General features: G+C 41.3%; 1 protein-coding gene and 1 pseudogene across 1 annotated transcript; both read right to left on the bottom strand.

The window, feature by feature from the left end:
• Positions 1 to 8,907: 8,907 nt before the first annotated feature.
• Positions 8,908 to 13,195, bottom strand: LOC147456629 (putative pentatricopeptide repeat-containing protein At3g01580). The gene is made up of 2 exons (XM_086515059.1): positions 12,829 to 13,195; positions 8,908 to 12,751 (listed from the first exon to the last, which is right to left on the bottom strand). The coding sequence occupies exons 1-2, from the start codon at positions 12,976 to 12,978 to the stop codon at positions 10,538 to 10,540; spliced, it is 2,364 nt and encodes a 787-aa protein (XP_086371185.1). The 5' UTR covers positions 12,979 to 13,195; the 3' UTR covers positions 8,908 to 10,537.
• Positions 13,196 to 15,699: 2,504 nt separating this feature from the next.
• Positions 15,700 to 17,927, bottom strand: LOC147456628 (uncharacterized; annotated as a pseudogene).
• Between the last annotated feature and the right edge of the window lie 7,753 nt (positions 17,928 to 25,680).

Here is a 25,680-nt window from a genome sequence, read left to right as displayed (position 1 = left end):
TTTTTATGTTGGTTTGAGTTCTCTCTAGGCTACTCTGTCGATCGAGGCGATCAACCAACATATGGTATCAATTCAAAGAAAGAGTTTTACTTGTGCAATTAAGGTTGAGCTGCTCTATATGCACTCCTTTTTGTTGGTAGGCACACGCGTCTAGTTTATTTTCCATTGAAAGTTGAGGAAAGGAATTTAAAACGAAATAATCAACTACTTATATAGGATGGTAGTGTAATTCATAACCTAAATTTTGTGTATGCATCAAGCTTGGTAAAGATATGCCATGGTCATCCATGAATGTGAGGAAATGAGATTAGTATATGAGTAATAGTGTATATTTATCATAAGTCTATGGCAAGATTAAGCACACTATATGTTTTGACCAATGCGTGACATGACCATATATTGTTGGCATTAAAATATTTGCATTCACTCACCTTACTTCCATTGGTTTCTTTACACATTGGCTTACAACTTCTCAAGTTAATTGAGTAATTAGTAGTGAGAATGGAACCCAAGAAAACTCGTTTTCGTGCTTTGCACGATCACGAGGTTGGAACTAGTGATGAAAAGGCAAAGGGAAGGCCTCTATGAATGAAGAAGTGTCAATCATCTCATGAAGCAATGCCATCACGCATGAGAAGGTAGTTATTTAATGTTCATTGCATCACGAGTAGTTGGGAAGGAAAAATTACCCTAATAATATTAGGTCACTCCCAATTGGAAACTACATTATTTGAACTTATTATTTTCTTAAGTTTGAATTATTAGGAAGGAATTGTTTGATGATATATTGTCTAAGGTAGGAAAGAATGTTTGCTTAGGAAGGACTCTCTCAACCTTCCTTCATATTATTCCTATATTGATTTAGTATGAATTCTCCTTTGATCACAGGAAGGTAGCTCACATTCTATGTACGATGCGGACCCATTTTTATGAGGCAAATTAGTTCATTTCTATGGACATATAATGTGACTCCTCGGGAGAGTTACTCCACGAGGTGTAGCACTTATTGGTTGTATGGGTAGCCAGTGACAAAAAGTGGAGTGAAACTCTGTTGAAAGAATTTTTTATGATTCCAGAGTATTGGAATAATTATGAAGTAGTGTTGTATGTCGAGTTTTTCCTAAGAAACATTTCCTTGGTGCCAATTTTTATTGTTTGAAGGGCTATTTAAATGAACTTGTGATGGGAACTCTAATAAAGAACTTTGCGAAATGAACTTGTGATGGGAACTCTGATAAAAGAACTTTGTGTTATGAACAAACATGTGGTAGTAATTAGGAAACAAGATTGAAGTATAAGTGTGGGGGTGGAAAGTGGAGACTGGCTCAGGTTGCCATGTCATTGATGGGGGGTCTCAATTAGTTGAGAAACTCTCTACTCCCTATTTGTTTAGAAAACGTGAAATTAGAAACTCATTGCACCAAGAGACAAGAAGTCTCAAATGTTCGTGCCTCTGAAAGCTATGAGAAAATAGGCATTTGAGTTTCTCTCTTTTGGAAGATGAGATCTAGGAACGCTTAAATATTTGTGTGAGTTCATGCTTCCCCTGTGAGACAGGACTAGGAAACCTATCTAATGGCTCAGACTCGAGTTACCTTGTGACAAGAGCATGTCCATTGGAATCGATACTATCTTAACTATGTTTTTTCTTATGATTAGGGCCTAGTGACTTGCTATTAGGTACCTTCCAGTTGCCAAGAAGATATGGTGATGAAGCGGGGACCTCACACGTAGTATTAAGCTTAGGTCAGAAAACTTTGATATTGGTTGAAAATTTGAAAGGGCAAAAAATAAAACTTGGAAGCTCAAGTTTGAGAACTCATTAGCATCGATGTTCGAGGAAGATGCCGACATTGAGTATCGCAAGTTTAAGACCTTTGAAATATTATGTATGGAAGCTTGTCGCTCTTCAGTTTTAATTAAAGAGTAAACTAGGTGATTGAGGATATTCTTAGGGCTTATTGTTTGCAGGAACCAAGAAAGTGGATTCAATATCTCCCTACGATAGAAAATGCCTACAACTCCTCTGACCATAGAAGCATAGGTATGTCCCCATTCAAAGCTCTGTACGGTCAAGAATGTTTAGCTTTGTTAAATTTCTTAGATCCTACTATTAAGGTGGAGGCCTCAAAGCAAATGCTCGAAGATATGGAAGCCCAGACAAAAGCTATTTGTAAGGATACTCAAGTTGCCTAGGACAGACAAAAGCATTATGCGGATAAGAGGAGATCAAACCGAACTTTTAAAGAAGGAGATGAGGTATTCCTTCGAGTCTAACCCCAGCAAAAGAAACCTATCTTTAAGAAAATGCAAGAATCTCATCCCAAGATATTGTGGACCCTATGAGATTATCAAAGTAGTAAGTGGTCAAGCTTAGAAGTTAAGGCTACCCTCTAACCTCAAATTCATGATGTCTTCCATGTTAGTCTACTAAAACCTCATTTTCCTAACCCTGATCAACTTTTGGATACCGAGCAAATAGTTGTTCCAACCAAAGGAGCCCTTGACATTCAACCTGACTATATCCTAGAAACTCAAAAGAGGAAGCTTAGGAATAGAAGCATCACTAAGCATCTAGTCAAGTGGAAATACTTCCCCGAGGAAGATGCAACCTGGGAAGACAAAACATCTCTTCGCAAAGACTATCCCAACATAATATTGAGATGAGGACATCTCAAATTTTTCATGTTGAGGAGGATGTAAGGTCTCCACCACCCTAGCAGAGGGGGTCTCCATGCAAAATAAAATTATCTTGTCATTTTGGTCATAAATAGAAAGTTTTTATTTTTAGCAATTTTTTACTTTTAATGAGCTATTGATGTATGTATTAATGTAGAATTTTCAAAAATAAAATTTTAACTTTTTTATGACTTTTATCCAAAAATAGTAAGTTTTGAGGTGCTTGCAGACGTGATCGTCTCATCTAAATCTACCCCACCCATAGTTGTCTGCTCTAAACATTGCTAAATATAGCAGGTGTGTACGCTTTAGCTCCTCATCCTCAAACCCATCTTTAAAAAGAACTTTTCAAAATTGAATCTTGATAGGCTAAACTCACCCTAGTTAATTAGTCCTTATTCTAAAGCTAATAGATTTAATTCGTAATTTTAAAGGTATGTATGTGTATACATGTGCATGTACATGGGCATATATGTGCATGTGTATGGATGTCCATAGGATGATTTATAGCCATGGACCCACCTGTTTTGGAAAGAATGACTTTAAACATGGGGTTACATGAGATGTAGTACCCAAATTTGGCATAAAAGGCTTAGGGAATGGGTACTTTTGACCTTTCTTGGCAAGCAAGTGAGGTTAGGACATCTCTACATGTGAGAATAGCAAGAGGGGGGCTAGCTTGGGAAGCAAGGGGCTAGCTTAAGCAGGGCCTCAGCTTGCTAGAATCTATATAAACACCCCTTCTCTCACATATTGTACACACACTAAAGACAAGGAAATTTTGTTGCTAGGGCAACTCATTGGTGAAGCAACTCCAAAGCCTTGTGAGCCCAATAACTCCTAGGCACATTATGGTAATGCATTTTGTTGCATCAATTCACTTCTCCATCTAATTTCTCTTCTCTTCTCGAGAAATTCATACTACTGTCATTTTTTATTCTTATCTATCTAAAGCCAGCAGGGAACAACATAAATTCTACTTTTCGTGCTTCTATACTATGATTTCTATGTATGCATGCAAGATGGTATCAATTCAAAGCAAGAGTTTTACTTGTGCAATCAAGGTTGTGCTGCTCTATATTCACTCCTTTGCGTTGGTATACACACGCGTCTTGTTCATTTTCCATTCAAAATTGAGGAAAGAAATTTAAAACAAAATAATCAACTACTTATATATGATGATAGTGTAATTCATAACCCATCAAGCTTAGTGAAGATATGCCATGGTTGTCCATGAATGTGAGAAAATGATATTAGTGTATGAGTAATATTGTATATTTATTATAAGTCTATGGCAAGATCAAGCACACTATAATTTTTGACCAATGTGTGATATACCATATATTGTTTTGTTATTAAAACATTTGCATTCACTCACCTTACTTCCATTGGTTTCTTTATACATTGGATTACAACTTCTCAAGTTAATTAAGTAATTAGTAGTGAGAATGGCACCCAAGAGAGCTTCTTTTGGTGATTTGCCCATCACGAGCTGAAATAAGTAATGGAAAGGCAAAGGGAAGGCCTCTATGAATGAACAAGTGGAAATCATCTCACGAAGCAATGCCATCACTCATAAGAAGGTAGGAAAACTTTTCAATTATTTAATGTTTATTGGGTCATGAGTAATTAGGAAGGAAAAATTACCCTAATAATGGTGGGTCACACCCAATTGGAAACTACGTCCTTTGAACTTGTTATTTTCTTAAGTTTGAATTATTAGGAAGGAACTGTTTGATGATATATTGTTTGAAGTAGGAAAGAATGTTTGCTTAGGAAGGACTCTCTCAACCTTACTTCATTTTATTCCATATTGAATTAGTCTGAACTCCCCTCTAATCACAGGGAGGTAGCTCGCGTTTCTACGCAAGAGCTGTGCATTTCTATGTACGATGTTGAAGGGAGCTTAGTCCATTTCTATGGACATATAATGTGACTCACCCAGAGGGTTACTCCAGGAGGTGTAGCACTTATTGGTTGTATGGGTAGTCAAAGACAACGAGTGGAGTCAACATCCATTGGGGGAAGTTCTACGATTTCAGAGTATTGGAATAATTACGAAGTAGTGTTGTATGTCGAGTTTTTCCTAGGAAGATTGTCTTCGTGCCGATTTTTACTGTTTGAAGGACTGTTTAAATGAACTTGTGATGGGAACTCTAATAAAAGAACTTTGTGTTATGAACAACCATGTTGTAGTAATCAGGAAACAAGATTAAAGTGTGAGTGTGGGGGTGGAAAGTGGGGACTAGTTCAGGGTGCCATGTCAATGGTTGGGCGGTCTCGATTAGCTAAGAAACTCTCCGCTCCCTATTCATTTAGAAAAAGTGAAATTAGAACCTCATTGCACGAAGAGTCGAGAAGTCTCAAATGTTCGTGCCTCTGAAAGCTATGAGAAAAAAAGCATTTGAATTTGTCATCTTCCAAAATCTAGGAATGTTTAAATATTCGTGCAAGTTCATGCTTCCCCTGTGAGATAGGACTAGGAAACCTAATTAATGGCTCAGACTCAAGTTACCTTGTGACAAGAGCCCGTCCATTGGAATCGATACTATCTTAATTTTTTTTTTTTAAACGATTAGGGCCTAGTGACATGTCAGGTACCCTCCAGTTGCCAAGCGGATATGGTGACGGGACAAGGACGTCACGAAAATGATGCAAAAAACCACTTTGTAGTCACCCACCGGCCATTGATAAATATTGAACTCGTATGCTTACGTGTTACCTGCTCATCATTTTTAGCCATGACCTCACAAGGTTATCCTTAAATACATTTAAATTAACAAGTCTTATTTACACTTGGGTGTCCCACACTTGGACTATCATAACACTCATAGAGTATCTAGCACTTAATATCTTCATCTTTTGGGACATATACTCTCCCTTTTTAGAATAAATAGACATCATTTTTTTTCCACTTGAATCCTTCTAAAGCACTTGTCGATGCTTCATTCTCAGTGGAAACTGTTTCTTTGGATCCCTTTTTGAATGCTTTCCCATATTTTGGAATATGCAGGATCAACCTGACATTTCCCTCTTAATGATTCAAGCAGATCACTATTGAATCAAGCAAATCTCAATTCGTTTATCGTAGGCATCCTACTAAGGGAATCTGCTACCACATTATATTTCCCTTTGCAATACCTAAGTTCATAATCAAACTCTTGTAAGAGAGAGTTCAACCCGTCTAGCCTTATGAACTTTCAATTCTGTTTGATTGGAAAGCCATTTAATGCTTTCCTGATCAAACACTTCATAACTTTAGCACCATGTAAATAGTGCTTCCATTTCTTCAATGCATGTACAATAGCATACAACTCCCTCTCATATTCATATGATGAGTAAATTTGTTGTGCATGGTCTAACTTTTTACTTTCAAAAGCTATTGGTCGACCCTCTTGATTCAGAACTGTACCTACAACAAAATTACTAGCATCCGTCTCAACCACAAAAGGTCTATTGGAATCTAGCATATATAAAATTGGAGGTGTAGCTATTGCTACATCTACCTTTAATTTTTGCATTCTTTTCTTTTGATTTTCCTCCCACTCAAAGGTTTTTCCCTTTCCTTTGAGTTGGTTAGTCAAGGGGACCGCTATCTTGGCATAATTAATGAATCTACGATAAAATCCAGACATTCCTAAGAAGATCTGAAGCTCTTCTACGTTCTTAGGTTCAAGCCATTGCAAATAAGCTTGAACTTTATTTGGATTTATCTTGATTCTATCTTTAGAAATGCTTGCCCAGTGAGAGCCTCTCGCTCGCCTTTTTAGTTGAGTAACCAAAATATAGCATGCCTTTGTTAATGATACGTGGAGCAGCAATAACATTGAACCTCTGCTAAAGCCTTGGAAGCTTCAACAACTTCTCATCCCTCCGCCAAGTTGAAAGTTGGGTGATGGGGAGCTGACATGGTATACGATGTGGGGAAAGTGTGAAAAAGTGGAGGTCAAAGGTGTGTAATAGCGCAAATTATATAATTGTGAGCTCCAAGGTGTGCAATAGGGCAAAATATTGTGAGCTGCAAAGGTTCGTAATAGCGCAGCTTATTTCAAGGTGTGTAATAGCGCAAGCAGGGCTGCATGCTACGTCAAGCTGTAAGAGCATTACAAGCTGTGGCGCAGTTTGTAATGATGGCTCTGATACCAGTATCGAATGGTCAAGCGTGCTATGGGCTCAAACACTAGATATGAGACTCTCAAGAATGCCACATTCTTGAGAGTCTTCCATGTGGCGTGCTGGGCAGTGCAACAAGTTACCATTCTCAGGCACTTCGATTTTTTCTAAGTCCTACCCCTTGCACAAAAGGCGCAATGCTCAATCAAAAAGGTGATAATGCATTGCAAGCAAACAAGCGACTACGAGACTCGGACACAGGCGCGCATGGACCAAGCCCAATGCTCCACCACTAGCATAATAAGCTTGCTCGATCCGAAGCCCTTGTTCAAACCTTTTCATCGTTTAAATGGACGTTGGAGGGCCTTGTGGGAATTAGTGGGATCAACGGCTCACGATCGTTGGTTGATTGTGACCGTTGGATTGTCTAGGGAATACAAAAGATTCCCACTTTCTTAGATCCGGGGCTTGAACCAGCTACCCACTCCCCCTCGGAGTTGACTCTGACCATTAAGCTGTTGCGCGTCAATTGAAAGTTATGTGGGTGGTAAGTTTATGGATCATGGCGTCGCGGACAAGTTTACATCTAGTTCACACCTACTTCACACTGCATACCCTCCCAAGTTCACACTTAGTTCACGTCAAGTTCACACAGAGTTCACACCAAATTCGGTGTGGTGCACATACCTCCTGAGTTTACTCTTAGTTCACACCTAGTTCAAACGACGATCGGACGGTTTGGATTGCACCCGCTTCGCGACACTCAATGTGGGCCATTGATCCCACCTACCTAGGGAGGTGTCAATTAGTGAGGAAGGAGTCCAAAATGTATGTCAACGCATAGCCACACACACCAAGCACCTCCTCGCCCTCTTCATGGTCCACTGCTGCCTCCTGTGCATGGAATCCTTTTTCCCCTCACTACACCTGGCCTCTGGCGGTTCTCACGTCAATCATGCCCCTAGCTCCGGTGTTGTGTTGTGTTGTGCCTAACTATAGGATACCTCACAGAAAGCTTGAAATAGCAAAAAGCTTTATGGTCTCTCCCAAAGAAATGGACCTACTCTATGTGCTTTTGGTTGCAGGATTCTATCTAGTTTGGATGACATACTAAAACAAAGAGTTGGCAGCTTTCCACGTTCAAAGAAGTGGCAAGATGTTTACAAGAATGGGGTCTGGCTCACTAAGGTTGATTTAGTGCAGCAATTTCAGATATCTCAAATTGTGTTCATCTGGTCTTAAGCGAGAATTCAAATTATGAAAGGAACTCTCAAACATGTTTCGAGGGGGCAAGTCCCTCTCTCTTTTCAAAATATGCAAAAACCTCTATGCATCTAAAGGTAATGAGGAGAAAATGCATCAGGCCCTAATTGCTAAGCTAAATAGCAAATGGAGAGTCTCTTGGAATGCGTCATACAAGTTTTAAGTACCCTCTGTCAATCAAACAAAGCTGCCTCATGTGGCACATTCTTCACCGAGGGATCTAGGCAAGTGCAAAAGCTAAAAGTTTTTGTATCAAATGGTATCTCCTAAGCTTGCTCTATTGTTTTATCACAGATTAACTGGAGATCTTTGTATCTTTGTTGCTGGGTGAATGTAGCTTCTTGGATGTCCCTCTCTAGACCTGTCTCATAGGAGCTTTCCTGTGGCATGCATATATGGTTGGAAAGAAATAAGGTTTGGTTTGGCCTACCTCAATCATCCTTTGCTGTACATCACTCCCTCTGTTTTTTGGCACGGTTATGAAAGAGATTTGTGGCTTGGTTACTGATGCTTCCTATGTGATGCAAAGGAAATTCAAAAATCTCTTAGGTGGCAAAGATGGATGGAGGCCAGTCATGCTAGCATTTTATGAGCCTTCTAGATTATATGTAACTTCTAGGTACTTGGCTGCTCTTGGTAGCTTCTCATGATTGTACCTATCCATATGTACCTCCCTTTCTTTTCCTTTAATCAAATCAGTTCTCTCCCCCAGAAAAAAGAAAAAACTCTTATCTGTATCCAGAAGAGGTGCCTCTTCTCGTTCCTCAAACTTTCAAGACACACATTCTTCTCTTTTGTCAGCAAGCTCTTATTCTGCAGCAAAGGATTGATCATGTTCAACAGTCAAAAATCAAAATCATAGCGGATATTTGATTGCTGTAGCAGCCAATTCCAGAATACTCAAAAGGAAACAAGGTAGCCAACGAAGCAATGTGAAAAAACAGAGGTGTCGGTCAACGCTTAAATCAATACAAGAAGTTAGAGTTGTCCATGATAACAAACAGTGTTCTTTATCACTATGAGCGACAAAAGAAGATAAGAGGCAGCTTGCATGCACTACACTTGTGAGAGACATGCAAGCAAGCATAAACATTTCCCAGTTTTTCGACGATGGTCGTTAACAGTCGTGATGAGAGGCTCCGAGGTAGACAAAATGTTTGACTTTCAACTGGAGTCTAGCGGAACAAGATAGAACATTCTCAGAACTCGTTGCAAACCCATTGCATTTCACCTTTGAGCACAAAATATGTGAAGAAAGATAATTTTTAAGGCACATAATCCAGCGTCTTGTGTGAGTACCCTCCCTAGGTCAAGTGTCCCCCAAGCTAGCAAGCAAAGCTGTTTCCTGATCAAAGGTAGTGATCCCCTTAGCTCAAAGCACTAACTTTTTGCCTGCACGCTTCTTAGGGCTAGCAGCATCACAGTGCCCCCCAGGAGTAAACAAGTACAAGCAAAGCTGTTTGCAGATCAAAGGTGGTGATCCTTAGCTTGAGAGACCAGTTTGCGCCCTCGCATTCTAAGCCCAAAATGCTGCTAAGGTTTCTCAGCAAGTATTGCCATTCTCACTTTCTTCCCATGTGATTCCAACCAATGACATTGGTCCTGTGTTACCAATAAGACCCAACAAGCCACATACCAAACGCATTGGGTCTATAAATAAGCAAACTTACCAGGTAATCAACTCACAGGCTGTCACCTAGTGTGAGAACTAGGTTTGTCTGTAAAACTGCCAAATCAATAGCAGGAGAGTCATGGGCTCAATGTCACATCACCACTTCAACACGATTATCGCATTTTTGCAGACCTCTAGCTGTACTTGTTGATCAACCAACCGGTGAACAATCAAGCCCCGCCCTATAATTTTTACGAAAGTTGCCCTAGAGTCGGTGCAACAAGAATAGACCGTAGAAAACCATGTCTCAAATTTTCCAAAGCCCAACAGTTTAAATTTGCTCCATCTCATGCACTAATATCTGTCTCAGAGGATAGGTAGTTGCAACTCGGGCCCCTCAAGATCCCGTTTTCATGGTCTGAGCTGGTTCGACAAACAATGGTACTGGCAGAGTGAGTTCTTTGACACGCAGTGGCTACATGTGGTCCATGGTAAGTGACTGATTACAGTGGTAGAACTTCGTTCAAAGGATTGATGCACCGTCTCTCTCTATTTAAGGTCCATCGATACACCTGAAAACGATAAATGACGTTCTTCGCTTTAGTTCATTAGGGTGGTAGAGCTTCTTTCAAAGGATTGATGCACCGTCTCTCTATTTAAGGTCCATCGATGCACCTGAAGATGATACGTAATGTCCCTGTAATCTTTCTACTAGAATGTTTGCGGCAATGCAGCTGCATCTGTATATCTGACACTTGAGACTGGAACTGTTGTTAACTTTTGGCCTGGCTTTAAGTTATCCCCATCAGCTAGATAACCACAACATCATAGCAACATCATCTGTGCACATTATACAAAATATATCCTAGACTAAGGCATCATCACCTCACCACCCTCACGCAGTTGCTTCTGCGCTTGTCTTTCTAATCTCAGAGCCTCAATCTCTTCGGCAGCTTTGTGCATGCCAGCGTCTGAGTAAATATTGGCCATACAGACAAATGCAATATGATCAAAAGGATCTAATTGCATCAGATGTTGGAAAGTGTACCTTCCAAGCTCCACGTCTTCCCATTTCTGACAGGCACCGAGCAAAATATGCCACACAGTAGAATCTACCTCGTGAGGCATTCCTTCCGTTAATCCTATAGATTTAACTAAGTGACCTGCTCTGCCAAAAAGATCAATCATGGAAGTGTAAATTTCTACCGTTGGCACGAGACTGTAGCCTCTAGTCATATCCTTAAAGTACTCCTCCCCTTTCTCTATTAAGCCTGCATGGCAGCATGCATTGATCACAGTGACAAATGTAATCAGGTTTGGCTTTACACCTTCCTCCATCATAGTCTCAAAAGTCTGCAATGCCATCATAATATGTCCACTTTGAGCATATCCTGCAATTAATGCAGTCCACGTGACCACATTTCGAGCCGACAGATTATCAAACATGAATTGAGCATCTAAAAGTAAGCCACATTTGGCATAAAAGTCAACCAAAGCATTACCAAGAAGGCGATCTTTAACAGTTAGTCCACACTTTTCTACAAAAGCATGCATTTCTCTGCCTCTGTCAATGGCTCCCAAGCCACCACAAGCTTTTAATACACACGTGTACACCACTGCATCAGGCACAATCCCCCGTTTTAGCATTTGATCAAAGCGCTTGAAAGCTTCTTCATTATTTCCCTGTTCAACATATCCTGCAATCAATGCAGTCCAAGAGACTATATCTGGAACTTGAATTTTATCGAACACTTTCTGTGCTTTTGTTAGCTGTCCACATTTAGCATACATAGCAACCAAGGCACTGCCAACCAGAACATGCCACTTTAGCAGCCCTTCTTTATCGATTTGAGCATGAACCTTTTGGCCCTTGTCAAGAGCTCCTATGCTTGCACAAGCCTTCAAGCTACAAACAAAGGTAACAGCATTTGGATTCACACCTAGAGCTTGCATTTGTTCGAAACATTTGAGCGCCTCTTCTCCTTGCTCATGCTCAGCATATCCAGAGATGAGTGCAGTCCAGGCGATTACATCTTTGACCAACAAAGCATTAAAAACTTCTTGTGCTTCCTGAAGCAAGCCACACTTGGCATACAGGTCAACTACAGCACTGCCAAGCAAAGGACCTTTTATAGGCAACCCCTTCATAATAATCTCAGCATGTGCCAATTGCCCCAAGTCAATGGCTCCTGAATTGGCACATGCTTTGAGCTTTGAAACATATGAGATCGCATCTGCGCTGATGCCCTGAACTTCCATTTGCTCTAAACAGCTCAGTGCCTCCCCATTTTGCCCACTTTGATAATACCCTGAAGCTAGCACGTTCCAGGTGACAACGTCCCTTACTGGAAGTGCATCAAATACGCCCTGGGCTTGTGCAAGACAACCACTTTTGGCATACATGTCCACCACAGCATTGCCAACATAAAGATCGTTGACCAGCAAACCTGTTGAGGCCACCACTTTGTGTATCTCAGAGCCTCGCTTCACATCTTTAAGTTCAGAACATGCCTTTAAGACAGCCACATAGGTGTAGCCTGTGGGTTGTACAGTTCCATCATTCAACACATTCTCAAACAACTCAATAGCATGCTGTGGCTGCCCACTCTTGGTATAAGCATTTATAAGGCAAGTCCAAGAGTACTCGTTTTGACGATCCAATTTATCAAAGAACTTTTGCGCTTCATGTATGCAGTCCATTTCGACTAACATGGGGACCAGGAAGTTCCCAAGAGGATCACATGTATCCAGCCCCCACTGACACAAGTGAGAAAACAAACGACGGGCACATGGAACACTTCGTTCTCTTTGGCACCGACCTAAAACCTGTATCAGTTCCTGAATCGAAACTAATGGTTCTGATTCCAGAGTATTGACTACTGCCTCCAAGCGAAGAGTTTCTATCGAATTAACAGCGAGAATCTTGTTCTCTTCATTTTTGACAGTAACCTCTGAGCCAGAAAGGCCCATTTCGCGTTTCAATCTGTGCACTTGTAGCCGGACCCAAGCTGGATTATCCCAGCCATTTAACCAGAGGGGATCCCTAGTCACCTTGTGCACGAAGTCTGGAGTATCTGCGCTTTTCTGCTTCGGCAAACGCAGTGATCAGAAGCTTGTTGGTGGGGAATGGGAATGGAAAACAGGGAAGAAGCAGTACTTACTTTGCTTCTTCGATTGTCTTGCCATTGCGAAGGATCCCTGAAGAAATCTTTCCACAGGCGTTCCGTTTTTAATTTACGGGATACTGTGGGCCGACCTACATCCAAGGGAGCTTCCAGGCGACATACCTGCAGTTGTGAGAGGGTGCTCATCCCTCTGTCCTCCTTGCGGTACCTGTTCCACTTCCAGGGCACCGACCCACTCTTTTTTTTGTTTAAGCCGTGGGACTTTACAGGATTGCGCCTCGTCACTAAATGGCACGCGTCTTTAATGACCCCCAGCCATGGTGACGTCCACCGTCCCCGACGATGCACGATTGAGGGCAGAGGAGATCGGACAGCGACGGGCAGCGGATGCAAGGTCGGGGACTCATTCGAACGTGGCTGGGTTGGTGTGAAAACTCAATGGGCTAGGGTAAAGGGGCCAACTTAAGGCCACCTAAGGGGAGAGCGAGTTTTAGGAGCCAAAATTGGAGCTTTTTGGGTGGTTAGGGTATTGGTTAGTAGCGCTATGTGTCTTTGCACATGTGGAAGAAAGCTAAAGGTGTTGCAGTTAAAAGAGCTGAGGTAATTGTACAAAACAAAGATTCCTTTGTATAAAAAAATGGAGTGGAAGAGAGGACTATGACACCCCTACCACGTGCCTAGGGTACGTGCCTAGGGTGTTGGAGTCTAGGTGTGGGGGGTATCTATGAATGGAGGAGAGCCTACCCTTTCATGGCCCATTCATGGGTGTATAAAGAGCCACCCTGCAAGGATCACATGTACAACCTCCCACGCATTAAAAGTAAAGTCCTGCTTCCCTACGTTGGAGTCTCTGCCACTCGTGCTCTGTCATGCAGGAGGCTAATTAATGCGCTCACGTCTCTCTCGCTCCCCCAAGCACTGAGCAGTCGGCCGTGAGTGGAAGCTAGCCCTGGAAGGCCTCCACTGTATGCGGGATTGAGGAGCAGGGCTGGCTCTCTCTCTCTCTCTCTCTCTCTCTCTCTCTCTCTCTCTCTCTCTCTCTCTCTCTCTTTTTCTCTGCGCATGGCCATGTCCAGCCAGCTCGCAAGCCTCAAGGCTTTGGCTGCATCTTTCATGTTTGTTGCGGAGCTTATCAAGCATAAGCTATAATAAATGCCTCCATTGCATGCGGGACTGAGGAGCAGGGCTCTCTCTCTCTCTCTCTCTCTCTCTCTCTCTCTCTCTCTCTCTCTCTCTCTCTCTCTCTCTCTCTCTCTCTCTCTCTCTCTCTCTCTCTCTCTCTGCGCATGGCCATGTCCAGCCAGCTCGCAAGCCTCAAGGCTTTGGCTGCGTCTTTCATGTTTGTTGCGGAGCTTATCAAGCATAAGCTATAATAAATGCCTCCATTGTATGCGGGACTGAGGAGCAGGGCTCTCTCTCTCTCTCTCTCTCTCTCTCTCTCTCTCTCTCTCTCTCTCTCTCTCTCTCTCTCTCTGCGCATGGCCATGTCCAGCCAGCTCGCAAGCCTCAAGGCTTTGGCTGCGTCTTTCATGTTTGTTGCGGAGCTTATCAAGCATAAGCTATAATAAATGTTAACAACAGAGAGATGGCTACTTCGCTGGACAATGCAGTGATGTCAAGGCTTCGGAGTGCCCGGGATAGTCATGGTGATACAGACATTCCTCAAGCTCGAGGATGATGTTTACAAGGCAGGGAGCTCGAGGATGATCTTTACAAGACAAGGCATTGACAAAGGTCATGGATGAGCTTTCGAGTGGCATTGACAAAGCAGTTGCCCCTGCTTTTGCTGTGTTGAATGTCTTCGATGCCATGCATGACCTGGAGCACTCTCTCTTAGGTGATTCCCAGCTGGATTCCATCGGCTATAGTAGTCTCATCTCCCGCCTCGAGGAGTCACAAAAAGCAGCACTTCTGCCCTTGCTATGCCTGCATTCTCAACTACAGTCCCTCTACAGCCCCATCCTGGATTGAGCAGATAGTGCCCATGTGAGCATACACGCCTTGCTAGCCCTGCAGTCCATAGAGCCCAATTGGCCAAGTAGGCTAAGCTGCCTACATTTCTTGTCACCTTGCAAATCCTCAGGCGTAGAAACCAGATTAAAGCTGCATGACAAAATGCAGGTAGAGATTCAAGCAGTCATTGAACAATTGGTGCCCCTTTCAGTCTTCGCCCATGAGGTAGCTGCCCATGCTTTCATTTTATGTGCTTTTTTCCCTTGTCTTCAAGGCATGCCTATGTCCAAGCCTCCTTGGTATGCTAATGTGTTGATATGTGAATTTTGCAGCAATGTCGTCTTGTCTCAGCTGCAACAGGAAGGTTTCTACATTGGCATCAGGGTTTGTGCACCTGTGCGGAAATTGATCGGGTGAGGCTTGTCCTCACTCAGCAATGGTATTTTAGGAAGTCCTAAGTTTGACTTTATTGTGTGGTGGTGTCTTACTGTTTGTGAATAAGCGACCATGTTTTATAATCAGTCTCAGCACTTGAAATAAAGAATTTTCTTTACCTATGGAATGTAAAAGGCTTTCTAAAATGCAAAGTAAAACAAAATGAATTTGATGACAAGGTGGTAATATATGTAACATTCAAAGTACCGTGTTGCATTGACACTTGAGACGGATAGAAAGTGGATAAGCTCACCAAAATATGGCTTGACCATTGCACAAGATGTGCGCTTTGGGTAAGGACATAATTCAAAATCCTTGATACATAGAGCATATGTAAACTGGGATCGCCGCACGGGATGTATATTGAAGAGAAATAAGACCGGTAAATACATTGGGGTACCAACATGAAAGATATGTAGTAGAAGTAGATATATTGGGGTGTTACGAGAATATTAAACTGAGTACTTAGGGATGTTACCAACCAGAAAGACAAAAATACTTATCAGATCAAAAAGGAAGTCAAGAATGTGTTAGTCGTTGCTGGCGCATTTTGTTGAGTCTTTGTCTTCGTGCAAATGCATGATAGTTTCGATCAACATGAAGTGGCCTTCGGTATAGATCTTCTGTAGGACCACCCTCCCACAATACAGACCTTAACCGTGTCTCAAAAGCTTGTTGTTGGATCTCCCAATTCTTTCGAGATTTCCTTGCTTCCTGTGCTTCAAGCCTTTTTTTTTTTGTTGCCTCCCTTTCTGTTATGGTCTGAGCCCTCTTTTGTTCCTTTTCTACACGCTTTGTCTCCTTTGCCTTTGCAATTTCTTCCTTCTTTGCTGTTTTGGCTTTCATACTTTCCATATATTGGGAAGATGTTAGAATAAGACTATTGGTGTAGTCAACAAAGGCTTCTCGATGCACCTGTCTCACACAAACCTCAGTCCTTGGTATTTGCAGAAGATCAATGATACGTGTGCTCTCATTCATCTGCCTTGAATGGGTGAGATCCAATGGATGTTCGTTTTCCATTCCAAAATTGTGTGTCCTAGTTTGATCCCTTACTGGAATGTCCATCTCATTGCTTGTGTGAGGGTTTTCGGCCAATGCGCTTGAGAGATCTGTATTAATTGTGTACACTTCCTCAATTGTACATAGGTCTTCATGTGAAGCATCCTGAAACGTAGATAAATTGTCTGCTTCCACTAATTGTGTGAACAACATTGCTTGATCCACCTCTCCTTGTGTTTGTGATATATCCACACCAAGCTGAGTTGCCAAATTATTTAAAGCGAAAATTGCATCATCTTCCATGTTTGAATGCAATGGGGTGTTGGGTACCTGAGATGGATTTTCATCATTGTAGGACTGATCTTCTCTGGTTGCTTCTGTTGTAGAATCTTCCACCAGTGTGATATGACTGCTTGGCATTCCCTCAAAACGAACAGCTGTTGAGTCCAATGTCCATATGCCAGTTGCACGGAAGCCAGCCTTGATATTAGATTGCGTGAAAGAGGATTTGATTGCCTTTGCCACAATAGATGCAATCTTGGAAGAAGAAGATATTGTCTGTCACCTGGCCTGGCTTGAATGTCTCAAATACTGCTAGAAGGGTTTTGCAGATTTTCTTCATCATGATGCATGTAAGGTCAAGTGAGCCAGTGAACAATTTGATGGTGCCCGTTAGGGTTTTCACCATGTATTGGACACTTATTCTCTCACCTACCTTCAAGCCCGACAGCTTAGGGTATTGATGAAGATTTTTGTTGCCAAATGTCTCTTTCCCGCCGAAATTGCACTTTTAGTGACTTGAACACACTTACATCTAAGGGCTGAAGTTTATGTGACGTATGTGCTGGTAGAGTAATTATGTCAATTCCCTTTTCATTAGCCTTTTTTACTACATCTAGGGAGACATGGCTTCCATGCCCATCTAGGATGAGAAGATGCCTACTAGACTTACCCACAGTTTCGGTAATGAATTTGTCAAAATGGAGCAGCCACGCTACAAAAAGCTCCCCAGTCATCCAAGCCTTCTTCTGCCTCGCCATTGCTGCTCCAGGTTCGCAATGCTGAATATAGTTGCCCATGATACGACTGCCTTTAAATATGTAATAGGAGGGAATTGCGTTTCCTGCAGCATTCACACAACACAGTACTATCATCCACTCGCGTGAATCGCAAGTAACCCCGTAGACTGCCTTTGCCCCTTTCTTTGCAAGAACCTTCATGCCCTTGTCCCTGGAGCCTTGAAATCCAGTTTCATCTGCATTCCATATGTTGGTAGAGGGGTATTTGTGTTCTGTATAAAGCTTCTTGAGGTTTTCATGAAGTGATTTGACAATTTCTGGGCGAAATCTGCTTGCTCTTGATTGGTCTAGTCCTTCGGACACTCTAAACACAAGGTTAGGATGTCTTCTCCGAAACCCTTCCCACAAACTCTTTCCTGGGATTCCATTAGAGAACATTGTATGCCTGGTTTGACATATTTCGGCGACTTTTAGCTTAACATCTAGTACAGACACACCATGGCTTGATTCACACTTCAAGAAAATCCATTGTAAAAGTGCCTCTTCTTCTTGAGAACTTAGCTGAGTTGGTGGGCCTTTCTTCTTCTTTTGAGTCCTGCCTTCCTCCCAGTTTGTTATAGCAGATCGGCTGATTCCAAACTGTAAAGAGCATTTCCTTAGGGAAAGACCCTCATCTCGTGCTTGTAATGCTTTTTCCATGTCCTTCTTTGTCCATCTCAAAACTTTGCGCTTATTTCGCTTTTGTACTGGCTTGATTGGTTGTCCTTCATCTTCTTGCGCCAAGTGACAACAGTTCTCTGCAAATTCTGGCTGTGTTTGGAAGTTTGATGATGCTCTTGTTGGTGGAAAATTCACCTTGGCCTGTTTTATCAATGGTGGTCTTTTGCTCGTTGTATGATTTTGCATGTTTGCTATTTTGGGTGCTAAAGTTAGTGCTATACCATGGCTTCTTCGAGGATTTTTTGGTGGGGTTGGAATGGCAGTGGCGTATCTCCTTGACATTTGACCCTTGTCCTTCGTTGGTGATTGAATGTGAACATTACTTCTAGCAGGAGTAAAACGCACTCTCTTCTTGCACTTTGCTGGTGATGTGGTCTTTGAAATTGGATGGAAATGGTGTGTATGTGGATAGCCACATGTGGATGATGTTGGTGTCTGGTTTGCTTGCTTCCTCTTGCCCATTTCAGCGACCTAATCTGAGAAATTTACCATAAGGACATAAGCAAAAGATGAAAAATTAATGAAAGCAATACAACCAAAAAATAGATGTGAACATGTTAAGCTTACCTCTTGTGTAAACCAAACTGTTCTAGTCTGATATGTTTTCCAGCAGTTTGGAATACTCTTTTACTGAAAATTTCCTTTTGGGAGCTTGTCTTGGAGGATCCTGAGGGAGGTTTTCGGTTGGTGTTTGGCTTGTGGTTGAAATGGGAAGTTTGGGTGAAATGAATGGGGCTTTCTTGCGAGGGTGCTTGCACATAAATATAGGTAACACATGAACTTTACCACAACAGCACACTCTTCCGCCACGCTTATGCAAGAGAAGGGATGTGCACAAAAAGGCCTCTAGTTGTGGATGTCTCTCTATCAGACAAGATTTGCATTCACAGAGTGCACTTGAAGTTGCCATTTGGTGAGTGCTGCATTGCTGGTTGTAAAAGTGTGTTGACTCCTTCAATGTCCTAGACTCTGATGTTCCTGCTTTCTGTTGCTGGTCTTTTAGAAGCCATGGCGGCAAGGTGAGAATGGTGCAGGTAAGTGTACTGCAGATGAGTTGTACTGCAGCATGTGTGTTATCGATTGCCAGATGCAACCTCCAGGTTTAGGAGGATTTTACAGAGTGCAGGGCTATTTGGTTGAACTACACAGAGTGCAGAGTAGTTATTGTCTGTAATGCTTCTTCTAAGCTTGGGTCTTTGGACTGTGTAGAGTTTGGGTTGTGTCTAATGCTTTTTCTCAGCTTGGGTTTGTGGATTGTGTAGAGTGGTAGAGCACCTAATCTTGTGTTGGTCTGTAACTACTCGTTTATCATCTTGCTACGCTATCATTGCTGATCGTGCAATTTATTATGCAGGATGTCCAATAATGGCGCAAATCTTGGATCGTGGGTAGGACGAGAAAGCGCCAAAAGTTTTCCCTTGTAAAGCTATATTGGAAACTAGTCGTGGACCAGCTGTAAGCCACCGTACGCCTTTACTGGCTGAGGCTTGAATTTGTAAAAAGACAAAAACAGACGCGGACTCTTATTTAATCCACGTTGTAAAATTAGCTTTTCATTAGTTCAAAGTTGTCTCTATTTTGGCCTTACCCGGTCCCCATCTTGTGTCTCATTAAGGGGCCCTGGTTTTTTATTGGCCCCTTTACCCTAACAAGGCCCGCATATGCATTTCGCTGCAGAAATGTATGTAGGTTTGAGTTTACACATTGGATGTCCAAGTCTACCAAATGTGGTCGAGTTTACTTTTTGAAAATCTGACGACGTCCAGCGCCTCCGCTTTTGTGTGTGCACTTCTACTCCGTGGATCCCATGGCTGGGGGGTCATTTAAGACCCAGTGTTCTTTAATCCTGCGGCCCACTCACCCACACCTGGCCGCATAGTCCGGTTTGAATCATTACCGAAAAGAAGTGTATATACGAGGGAATTTTAGCTCCTGTACAACGGAGCACCCTTCCAATTTTAATGGCTTTAAAGTTGTTACATCCTGAGATATATCTTGAGTAGTTTGCCTTTGAAGCCATTACATCATGAGATGTTCCTCTATCTACATTAGCCAATAAAAAATTATGTCAGTTTCGATAAATCAAAACTAATGTTAGCTAGAAAACAACTTTAATCCTTTGCCCTTTGGGCAGGCCAAAAAACAAATGCTACAAAATAAATTCCTAGTGCTAGGGAGGCTCGGCTCCTAACCCCTTTAATTTTGAATGGATCAACAGAATTAGTGAGATTCGTGCAATGTGCAAATGATTTAACAAGGCGTCTGGAGACAGACGTTGGCATTGTCTTTCACTCTGACTGGAGAGAGAGAGAGAGAGAGAGAGAGAGAGAGAGAGAGAGAGAGAGAGAGAGAGAGAAATATGCCACTTCATATGGCTTTTGTTAAATTTCATAAATTCACTTCTTTGTTGCTTTCTACTCATGTTGCGGGACTATTCCTCAATTTCTTCACTCTTTATTGATCAAAAGCGTGTGGGATACTCCCCTACCACTTGAGTGGTTGTTGACATGGATAATAGGGGACATATTCATTGCCCCTTGTGTCTCTTTCTTTATCTCTCATGCATCGTGCATCTGCCATTGTACCCTCTCATTTGCTTTGTAGACTTTACATCATTCCTCATCCCTCTCATACCTTGATACTCCCCCCTTTGTATGGTGGGCATGCATTTTAGTGCATCACACCTTCTGTACATGGATGTTACCCTCCACATTTGATGCATGCCATGCCAGCTAGCCAATTCTTGAGAGTACCTTACCCTTTTCGGTTAGTAGCTTTGAATGTATGTACTTGGCTTGGAATCAAGCATCCTCCTGCCTTCTGATAGCACCTAACAATGTCCCCAATCACTTAAGGTTAAGGATTGCCATCCCTCACTTAGACTTTGCATTTTTTGTTGTATAAGTGACAAAGTGTGATAGAATAAATGAATAAGAAGGCTAACTAGGCTTGCTTGGTGTGCACTAAGCAATTTGGGGCACATGTTCATCTCCCAGATTGTTGAGAACCATTCTACATTGTTCTCCTAGTTGAATTATTTGGTGGTTGTAGAAAACACCTCATGATGTTTTTTGGTTTCTCAGGAGAAAGATTTTTTCCACTCACTTTACTTCTTGAGATTGACCTTAAGCTTGAGTGCTACTAGTTGTTAGCTGGCTTACTATAGTACTTAGAACTCTTTGGGGTGCTTTTTGACCCTATACTAAAACTCTTTGTTCTTGTGACTAATTGATAAGGGTACTGGTATGAAGGTTGTATAACCATTCTTTCTTGCAAGTTTTTTATTTATTACATGGTTCCATAATGCAATTTGGATCTAGTTTTTTGTTTTTAACGATTCCATGCTTTGAATGTTTTTTATAACAAATGGTCCTTTAAAGGATAGGAAGTGGCTTGATATACTGATTGTTGATTTGCTATATGATTAGAACTATGGAAAATGTGGACCCATAGGTGTATACTTGACTTTCTAAAATCTAGCTTTTTGTTGTTAAAACAATGATGAGTAGTAGTTTTTGGATATTGTATCTTAATTTTGATGATGTGAATTTGGATGGTTGAGAACCTACTCAGAATGCTCTGCATTACTTTTTAGAAGTAGAAAGTGAGAAAATTGGCATGATATGATTGTGACTACATGGATTGCTCATGGAATTTATGGAACGGGTTTCCTCTATGTTGAATGAAACTTACATAAAAAGGCTCCTATCTTCTTGGAATGTTCTGCATTACTTTTTAGAAGTAGAAAGTGAGAGAATTGGAAGCAGGATATGGTTGTGACTACATGGATTGCTCATGGAATTTATGGAACGGGCTTCATCTATGTTTAATGAGAGTTACATAAAGAGGCTCCTATCTTCTTTAAAGAACATCGGCTTTATTGTCAATATTTTTATACTTTGCAATAAGATTTAAAGGAAAGGATGATTTTCTAATCTTAATAATGGGATCACTTTCTTATTTTAAATACTTTTGTACATATAGCATTGTATTATGTCTACAATTTTCAAGTATGACATGGATAGCAAGTGATAGATTCTTTGACACTTGTTATATGTAGTCATGTCTAATATATTTTTTTTTCTTATCTATACAGATAAAGATGTTTGTCTTGTTGCAGTCTGAACTTGGAGATGAAGATTTATTCCATCCTCATAAACTGTTGTAATCTTGATGTATAAGATATTGGAATCTTATAGCATTCTAATTATAATGTACAAAGGTGAGTCAAATACAAAATCATTTTGTGCAAACCACTTCGTACTGTCTAAATCCATTCATTAGGGAAATTTTGGACTCTCAAATGGGCCCTATAAGGACTTTAATTTTCATCCTCTTGTCCAAAACAGGCGCAAGGTAAAATTTTTACAAATGAAATCAAAACTTGTCGAACCTTTTGGATTTAGAATGGACTCATCAAGATCTAACAATTGATACATAGCATGCCATCAGATTCCTTATATTCTAGAAGATTTTATTTTTTGATGTGACAACTCCGTCTTATAAATGGAATCTCTCCCCGCATTTCAGCTTCAAAGGGGAGGCCATAACTTCTAAAAATCAACTCCAAATTTGTCAAAGTTTGGGGATTTAGAACCTACTTTCTAAGATCTTTCCAATGATATGTTGGTTGATAGGGTTTTGACAAAGCATTTATGTACTTCACCGGGTTGCCCACTTTGGACAAGAGAGGCAAAGTTAAACCTCCTTATAGGGCCCCTTTGAGAGTCCAAATTTTCCCTAATGGCGGGCCGTACCCTTTGTCTAAATTCTTGTGCGTAGCCTATTGTTATGTGCCCCTCATTGGTCACAACTTCTCCTTGAAGGGAGTGGAATCAATCTAGTCATCAAAGCAAGAGCTAGTTTTCTTGGCCACCCTATTGTTCATGGCAAGCTACATCCCTTCCTTCCCTGCCCTCCTCATTACACCACCACTACTTGGTAATTCATAAAGTACAAATTACATCTACAATTAAAACAAAATATTTTAGACGATCATTTGTGTTATCAAGGTATGCTATGTGATGCATGCTAGTTAGTAAAAATAATGTGTCACATTAACATGCTTACACCCAAACCTATTTTCTCAAATTATGTCAATGAAAATCCATTGTGTCAAAAGTATAAGTACAAATATAACAATGGTCTTATATCGTGTTTCATGAGAGAAGAAGGTGTGTTAAGAGAGGTACACAAATTCATGATCATGATAATGCACGTGTTGGAGCTTTTCAAGCACCAACACCTTCTTTATGTAATTGCGAATGAATACAACAATGGGCTTAAATCATGTTTCATGAGAGAACAATGTGTGTTAAGAAATGCAAGTGGTGGAGCTTTGTTTGGGTATAAGCATGTTTGGGTGGAGCTTTTGGGTGTAAGCATGCAAGTGGTGGAGCTTTTCAAGTACCAAGAGGATTTGACTTGGTGGGGCTCTTCCTAGAATCCTTGGATCCACTTGTGAGATTATACCTAACATGAACAAAGGCTACATTAGCTGACGACATGGAAATTACACTGCTAATCACAAGGAAGGAAATCTTCTCCACATGCCAGACTTACCTATTTTGTGCTTTTTGATCTTCCTAGTCCCAATAAAGGAATATAATAGGCAATCATCATTATTGGACCTAGCCTCTGTTTCCACATTTTCTTTGCTAATGCTTGACGTTGAACATACCCAAAAAAATTGAGACTGCGAAGAAAGTTTAACATGTTTGAAGTAGAAAATAAAAATTGTATCTTAGCATTCCTTCCCTTAGGAGTGGTCGGATCTTTAGTATTATCATTCCTTTTAATAGGTAACACTGCAGATCTTTCTTGAATGAGATTAACCTCTTCCCTTGTGTCTCCTTGTGTTTTCTTTACATCAGTTGTTGCAATTCTAGAGAATTTCATGCCATATTTCTCAAGATTTGTACCTAGATAGTAGTTCAGAGTATGTCATAAAATCTAATATCTAGCTAACCCAAATGATTTTCTCATATTAAACTGATCATTTAATGTGGGAGAATAAACGGGAACAAGAGTTAGAATAGAGACATGTGCTTCTAGACCTATCTTAGCAGGGGACCAAAAGGAGAGATGGTTGAATCTCAATAGGGGTCCAAAAGGAGATGGTCTACCAAATAGGGGTCCAAAAGGAGATAGTCTATCAAAGAGCAGTGTGCATCTAATGGAGCTTAAAAGACCTTAGGGTTAGCTTCATCAAAGACCTCGAAAGGTTATTGTTAAAAGTCCTTAGACCTTAGGTAAGCTAGGGTTGTGCTTGAGGTGGGAGCACGGGCCAAGCTTGAGGTGCTTGTCATGCTTGGTGACTAAGGTGCTTGAGGTGCTTGTCGTGCTTATTACTGTCTAAGGTGCTTGAGGTGCTTGTCATGCTTGATGAGAAGGTGCTTCAGAAGCTTCCCATGAAGGCGCTTGAGGGTCTTGAGTAAAAAAGAGACCCTAGAAAGGAGGGGGAAAGCCCCAAAGTTAGGGGAATCTTTGACTTAACCTCCCACTCACCCAAAGGGCACCCCCTTTCTCAAGGGGCACATGGACACATGTCATGATCTCCCTATGCTTAGCCACATAGTGTGCTTGAATCCTATTGGCTGGGCTAAAGAGGGGTCCAATGAGCTTCTAGTTCAATTCAACAAATATCTAGATATTTTCAATCTCTCTCTCTCAAAGAGGTAAGGAGGACACTTGTCCTAATGCCACCCATGTTGCTTGAAATGCATTGTGCATGTGATTGGTTAGGCTTAGAGGGGTCCAATGAGCTTCAAGCTTGAGCAAAAAGGAGGGGTTGACCAAAGCAAGGAAGGGGTGTGCTTGGGGGTATACGCCCTCTCACACACTCATTTTTCACACATTCTCACTTGGTGAAAGTGGAAGAACTCCATCTCCTTCTCCAATCTTGTTCAAAAGTTGAGAGCCTACACCAACACTCTTGGCTATGGAATGAAAATCCAACCAAGAGCCATGCTTCAATCCTTAAGCTTTCCATCTTCTCCATCTTCATTACTATGCTATTATGTATGCTAGCAAGAAGAGTGATGATAAGTGAGAAACTACTTCTTTCTCCTATGAATGTTTCTTCTTCCTCTTCCCTACCTTCATTCCCCACTAGCTCTCTCCACCTTTGAAGGTGTTTAAGGCCTTGGGACTGAGGTCGGGGATGGTTAATGCTTTCTACAAAGTCTATGTTATGCTCATGATGCATGAAGCTTTTCATCTTCATAGCATCACCAAGGTCACAAGGAACGCAAATATTGTATTATACCAAGTCTCTCTTTATGGGAGAACCTATAATACAAAAGCCTATTGGAGGGGGGACTGGCTCCACATAAATCCGGTCCTCAACTATTATTAAAGTTCTCTAATTATCTCTCTCTCTCTCTCTCTCTCTCTCTCTCTCTCTCTCTCTCTCTCTCTCTCTCTCTCTCTCACAAGTATTGTTCATGCCAAGTTAATTAAGTATAATGATTATGTTGCTACGTCTAACTAAGTTCACCCTCTATGTTCTCAAAGTAGTCCCACAAAAATGCCCTCTTTAATTCTCCTAATTCCGATATTCTCAAAGTTCATAGGCCATTTCCATTACATTGGTAACAAAGCTATCGGTTTCTATTTTCTTGCTTAAGAAGAGAGGTCCTTAAGTTGTCCATGAAATACTGGGCATGTTTATTGCAATAGGGTAAGTGGGACAGGGATCTATTATCAATTGGTTGAGAAGGACTTAGTGTTAGGAAATAAGACATAGCTAAATAGATAA

Source organism: Adiantum capillus-veneris, chromosome 6 (assembly GCF_014529385.1).
Source record: "Adiantum capillus-veneris isolate H3 chromosome 6, ASM1452938v2, whole genome shotgun sequence".
NCBI lineage: Eukaryota > Viridiplantae > Streptophyta > Polypodiopsida > Polypodiales > Pteridaceae > Adiantum > Adiantum capillus-veneris.
Note: the sequence above shows the minus strand (reverse complement) of the source record. Positions and strands in the feature narration are given on the sequence as shown.

Coding starts and splice junctions, on each gene's coding strand:
- LOC147456629 (XM_086515059.1), bottom strand. CDS start 12,978: ATGAGCACCCTCTCACAACTGCAGGTATGTCGCCTGGAAGCTCCCTTG. Junction 12,752..12,828: donor AAGACAATCGAAGAAGCAAA/GTAAGTACTGCT, acceptor TTGCCGAAGCAG/AAAAGCGCAGATACTCCAGA.